The sequence below is a fragment of the Alosa sapidissima genome, chromosome 9, assembly GCF_018492685.1.
Source record: "Alosa sapidissima isolate fAloSap1 chromosome 9, fAloSap1.pri, whole genome shotgun sequence".
Taxonomy (NCBI): domain Eukaryota; kingdom Metazoa; phylum Chordata; class Actinopteri; order Clupeiformes; family Clupeidae; genus Alosa; species Alosa sapidissima.
Window position 1 is genome coordinate 6,299,663 of NC_055965.1, and position 6,444 is coordinate 6,306,106.

The window sequence follows — 6,444 nt, forward strand, 5'->3', positions numbered from 1 at the left end:
CAAACGTGTGTATAATGGCAGAGCCAGCGAAGAAGCAGCGAAAACCCTTGACGGAAGATGCAAAGAAAAGGAAAAGAGCTTCAGACCGAGCGAGGGGGAGTTTCGTAGAGAAAAAGCATCAGGCTTGCCTGGTGTCCCTTTAAATGCTGTCCACTAGGTAAACTGGCAAAGGTTTTAGGCATCAACCACAAGGTTAAAAGTCTTCAACAATGTTCGGCATAGAAGGGGAGAAAAATTGTCTTAAGAATTTCTTCCCATGAAGTTGAAGATGTTTTTTTTTAACACATCTTATAGCCCTTCTGAAATGTCAACATAGTTTATTCCTCAGAGTTCCAGGACGGTGTGACAAACGGGTCTGCATGGGTCCAAAAAAACTCTGCAGCATTGCGTAAAACCTCTGACTCGTCTCAGAGCACATCCCCCCACTCATTCTCTCTCTTACTGTTCCAGGCCCAGTAGCCGTCGTTGTCCTTCATCCCTCAGCATCCTTCCCCCTGGCCGGCTCTGGGTTCTTGAGCACCTTCTCCCGGAGAAGGTCCAGGATGACCTGCCTCTCCTGGCTCTCCAGCTCGAAGCGTCGCTCGCGCTCCCTCCTCTCGACGGCGAGCCGTTCGCGCTCCAGGGCGATCTTGCTCCGCTGGATCTCCAGCTCCTCGCGGCGCAACGCCATCTCCTCCTCGCGTAGACGCTGCTCGGCCTCCGCCCGCTTCTCCAGGAAGCTCAGGATCTCCGAGTACGTCTGGCAGCAGCACTGGCACGCACGCTTGGCCGTGGGCGCCGCCAGGTCCACCAGCTCCTCCACCCCCTCCGCCTCCTCGGGATCTGGGGTCATGACCGCTGCAAAGGTCAATGGAGTCAAAGGTCAACATATGTGGCTGTATTCTTGCTCTCTTCTGCTAAAGAAAGTTTTTGTTATGCTCACTTGTGTTGAATAGTTAACCTTATGATATCTAAATCTTGAGCTAAATGTATCTATTACATTGTCACAAAAGTTCATATAACCAAGTTATATAACCAAGTGTCTCAAAACACTATGATTTGCTGTGGCAGAGTATTTTAGTGCAACTGTACAAAAAAAAAAATTATGAGCATTTAGGCACTGCTGTAGATCAGGTTCCATGCACCAATTTTAAATTCAGGACAGGTATCTATTTTACACTACAATATTTCCATTCAGTGTTATAACATGGCTGATTGGCTTCGATAAAGCTCTGTCATGTAAAAGGTATGTTTGTTTAAATAACTAAAGGCAGCTTATCTCTGTTAAGCAACATCATTAGTTAGCTTATTCTGAGGTGCTTGTGTTTAGCGCTGCTGATTCCTCACCTGTAGGGGGCTCTGTCACAGACAGCAGGTTGGGCTTGTCCTGTTCTGGCATGCTGAGCTCCTCCAGGACTCGCTTCCTCAGCTCCTCGTCCTGGTACTTACTCTCCTCCTTTCCCGCCAGCCCCTTCTCCGCCTCCAGCTCCAGCACCTCGTGGAGCAGGTCCTCCTTCTGCGCGTACAGCCTCTCTGTTCCAAACCTGAGTCATGGACCAGAGGAGTGGACAGGGAGCAGCATCACCAGGTGCCTACAGGAACCACTCGAATCCTCTCAGGTATCGTGTCCATCTCTTTTAGTTCACCTTATACTCCTCAAATATACTCAGGGCCTAGTTACTCTGGCCGATGTAAGCAAATGCAGTGAGTCAGATGATGGAATTCTTTGGAATGTTTCAGTAGCTAACTTTACACAGTATCTCCATCACTAACCTTTTGAGTTTTATCTATATTTGTCTATACTGTTTGAAATGATTTCTTTCAACCAGATCATCAAGGTCACGATAATGACATACTAAAAAGGAACCGGAGGATCCTCCAACAGCGTTGGATGAATGGGGGTGTGTTGCGTACCTCCGCAGACTGGCGAAGTCCTGCTTCTTGTAGTAGTCCAGCAGCAGCATGGTCCTTTCACGGCAGCGCCGGGCATCCACCTCAAAGTTCTCGTCCTGCAGGGCGGCCGTGATGATCTCGCCCACGCGCCCCCAAGAACGGCCCGTCTCCTTGGACTTGAAAGGGTTCTGGACGATGACCTCCCGCAGCAGCATGATGTCATGGCGGGCAGAGAAGCGGACCTGACGTTTGCGGGGGGTGGCGGAGGGGCCAGCCACGGAAAAATCTACGTGTGTGTGTGTGTGTGTGTGTGTGTGTGGAGGAGTGGATAAAGTGTATTAGTGAGTATATTTTTACTTATTCATTAGACTGTACATAATCATGTAAAACATATGCCCACTGTAAAACACCCAAATATCATTAATACATTTTCAGAGAAATCACTACTGACATGTCCATCTGGTTTTAAATAGCTCTGATAGTTGCAAAGGGATAGATGACATTACTAGAGACAAACTTTGCAATAACTCTGCAGCCCTGTGTAATAATTATAAACTTTGACAAAGATGACCTGCTAACATGTGTGAGTGTCATCATTACTGTACATACACAACTCACACATGATAACTTGTAGGCCTTATATTCCACCAAAGCCCTGTATTATAAGCTAGATATATTTGTTAAAGTGTAGCCAAACCTACAGTCATGATAAACTTACTCACTTTGCATGGACACAGTCCATGCAAGAACAGTCTTCTGAAATTGTTAAGACATGCCCTATAGCCTGATTCTTTATTGAGCATTTACAATGTGAAAATAGGTGCATGTGATGTGATGTTTGCGTGCCCTACAGAGGAGCCTATTTGGATGCAGAATCACGAACAACGTTACTGCAGCTGCTCGGTGTATTTTGCACCGTATTTGGCGACTGCCGAGTGACGTCGCTTTTAATAGGCTTGCCCAGCACAAGTAGACGTTGAGTCTGCTCTGCAAAGACTACGCAGTCAGACAAATAAGCAAGGGCCGAGCGTTCACGAGCGACCGTGCGTCTCTGAAACCCGTTTGACATGTTGTCATTGCTTTTGTCCAGCCGTCAGCGGCTTGATTTCAGCGAAGGCGTGTTAGACGTAGCAGTTTATAGCAGAGGTCTTACCATTGTCGCTCGCCATTTCCACCACACGTTCCATGACATCCGGAATCTGTGATCAGCTGACACGCGGAAACTGCTGAGGTCACCGTACACGTCCAGTCACCAGTACAGGTTACATTCTGACGTGTAACTCAACTTCTCGGAAAATCTGGAATAACCGGAGATATGTGTCTTTGTACATCCATTAACAATCCACTAGAGGGCATGCAAGTACAACAAACATGTCCAGCCTCGTTTCATTTAACTGAGATGGGTGGCTGTGGAGAAAACGTTTGTCTTGCGCCCCTGAGCAAGTCGACAATGTATAGTTACAGAGAAAGAGAGAGAGATGTGGCTTACTATTAACTATTTACAGATAGATAGATAGATAGATGTGGCTTACTATTCACTATTTACAGAGAGCTTAACTTAAAACACAATAACAGATTCAGAGACATTTGTACATATTCCAGTCAGCTCAACCTTGAAGTCTGTGACTAAAGTGCATGCGCCCACTGTTCTAACCATTTTCATATGTAATTACTTGGCCTGCTCTGATGCAGTGATGGGATCCCACAACCATAATGTCAACCGTGATGTAGTGAGACTAAATGTTTAGCAGTTTTTTTTCCTTTGGATATATTATGTTGCTTTATTTTACATGCACCAGAGCATGTCAAATTAAGTGGAGTCATGTCATGTCAGTACTGACCAATGTCACTTGGACAAGCTCAGCCCGACTGCCTCCTTGCGCTCTCTTGACCTTGAACCCCAGTTATCACTGCACAACTCCCCCGACTGCCTCCTTGCGCTCTCTCGACCTTGAACCCCAGTTATCACTGCACAACTCCCCCGACTGCCTCCTTGCGTTCTCTTGACCTTGAACCCCAGTTATCACTGCACAACTCCCCCGCACTGCCCGGTCCCGTTCACTTGCATGGCTGCCAGACCGCTGCGCTCTGCTACGCTGCGCGTGGCCTTCTAACGCGTTAAATGCAGTGTAAGCAAGCAACTCACAATGAGAGTTATGAAATAATCACAGTAATGGGCCCTGAGCCCCCTGAGTGCACTCCTCAAAAGCTGATCTTGACAGACCAATGCGCTCCGCTCCACTCCCCGACTCTTACACAAACTGATCATGAAGGCCGACTAACTGTCAAACTCGACAGCATGGGGTGCGGTGGGGGTAAATCAAGGGCAGTCACTGAGGCTCTGAAATCGGAGGGTAAATATGTGGCCATGCTGCCTGCCTGGCTTGGCCACTATTGACCCCCCAACCCCCCACCCCTCCTCACTAGCCAGAGCGTTTGCTCCATCGGTTCAGATGGACACGGCTCGCTGTACTGGTTTATTCCAGTTGCTGGCAGCTCTGTGGCTGAGGGAGGGTCACTGAGGGTACGCCGGGCAGCATGGGAGGACCAGCGGAGTGGTGGAGAGGAGAGGAGAGGAGCCGCTCACAGACTGTCCAGTTGCTAAGCACTGGCAACACGCGGAGACATGGTGCGCCATGCTGGGGTCTGTATGTTGGGTTATCGTTTTTCCTCCTCGACTGAGGAGGAGGAGGACTGAGATTCTGTAAACCTTGTGTCTATCAGTCATCTACATGTGAAGCAGTGTGGACTGGATGTGTTTTGTTTACCCTGTACAAAATAAAGCCTCTATATACAGTAGTATCTATTTTCTTCTATTTTTCCACTGGAGCTGTTTGCTGTGATAGGCAGTGCCTTTGTGTGTTACTGCAGGCTGCCATCTCCCGAACATGAAGACACTTCTTTTCAGAGTGACATGCTTGTCATGCGTTAGGACACAACCGCTCTCTGTTTGCATATCCTTGCTTTGTCCTTGTAACAGTCAATCAATCTCCCATTATGTTAGCCGTGAAATTACAGCACAAAGAGATTCTCTGGAGATGTATTTTATTTCATCTTACAACCTCAACAGTATTTTCATTTGTATCTACAGTACCAACAATTTCTTTCATGTAATTAAGAGTTCCTGTCTTCAAATAGTCTATCAATAAAGGAGCTCTGTTTTTGTAGTAGTCCATTAGTAACACTGTTATGTGTTTTTCCGTTGATTTTCCCTTGTGTGTAATGCTTGTGTGATGAGGAGTTGACAAAAACTGTGATTCTTAAGATTATGCAAATCAGATTATACAGCAGCTGTGATAATGTCTGGAAGGCATACCAGTGTAGAACTCTGTGAAACATGTTTAAAACATGTTAGTTGTGGTGGCTGGACAGCAAATGAAACGGGACTGCTGGACTCTTTGTAAGTGCCTCGGTGTCCTCCCATTCTGTTGCCTCGGTGTCCTCCCACGGTTCCGTCGCATTCTGTTGTCAGCAGTGCATACAGTGATGCAGTGTTGACATTAACGCAAATCTGCACCCATAGGCGATGCTGATGCGTCTGCCCTAAAAAGCAGGAGATCTTTCCAGGAAAAACGGCTCAGCTCTCGTTGGAGTTTACCCAAACGCCCCCAGCTGGCTCATAATCAACCCTGGGTGGTCAAGCTCCGGTTAAACAACATTCATTTTCCACAAGGAGAACAAGCTCTGGGGTTTTCCAGAAAGAACGCAGCGAGAGTTATCATTATTTCCACCAGCGTGAGACTCTCCGCTCCAGCACTGAACACTTCCCTGGAAAGTGCCCTGTACCTGTGTTGTAAACAGAGTAAAAAGCACTCGGACGCCTGGCGTCCCTTCTGAAGTTTTACTACACCAGTCTGGGCTGTTAGGACCCTGGACAAGTGTCTTTGCACAGGATACACATTCACTCTTTAGTCTTCTTCAGAGCTGGAGCTTGCAGAAATAACACAACAGCTACTATATCCATCTTTTCCCTCCTTAAGCTGTCTAGCTATCAGCGCTGCTGTCCTTAGAGATAGTAGAACTGGAAACATCTTTTCTGGGTGCGTGTGTGTGTGTGTGTGTGTGTGTGTGTGTGTGTGTGTGTGTGTGTGTGTGTGTGTGTGTGTGTGTGTGTGTGGTGTGTGTGTGTGTGTGTGTGTGTGTGTGTGTGTGTGTGTGCATGTGTGTGTGTGTGTGTGTGTTATGGAGGGGGGGTGGGGGTTGTCATTGTCTATGGACTCTCTTTTATGTCTCCTGAGAAAGCACAGCCCCCTCATCATGGAGTGTTTCTCTGCCTGCATCCCTGCACCATTACAGTAAAGTGTTTGTGTGTGTGTGTGTGTGTGTGTGTGTGTGTGTGTGTGTGTGTGTGTGTGTGTGTGTGTGTGTGTGTGTGTAAAATAGGGGGAGAGAAAACATGTATGCATGTTTGTGTGTGTGTGTAACGGAGAGAGAGTACATATCTGTGTGTGTGTGTGTGTGTGTGTGTGTGTGTGAGTGAGTGTTCTCATTATGTGGAGATGGGTTGGCAACACAGGAATTGTGACTGCTCTCCCTCATCCTCTCTCTCTCTCTCCACCCCTTCCCTCCCTC

The 6,444-nt window shown here is 47.4% G+C and overlaps 1 protein-coding gene across 1 annotated transcript; it reads right to left on the minus strand.

Moving 5' to 3' along the window:
- Positions 1-73: 73 nt before the first annotated feature.
- si:dkey-45d16.4 (trichohyalin) lies at positions 74-3,155 on the minus strand. The gene is made up of 4 exons (XM_042104726.1): positions 3,026-3,155; positions 1,894-2,158; positions 1,327-1,523; positions 74-837 (listed from the first exon to the last, which is right to left on the minus strand). The coding sequence occupies exons 1-4, from the start codon at positions 3,057-3,059 to the stop codon at positions 473-475; spliced, it is 861 nt and encodes a 286-aa protein (XP_041960660.1). The 5' UTR covers positions 3,060-3,155; the 3' UTR covers positions 74-472.
- Positions 3,156-6,444: the final 3,289 nt, after the last annotated feature.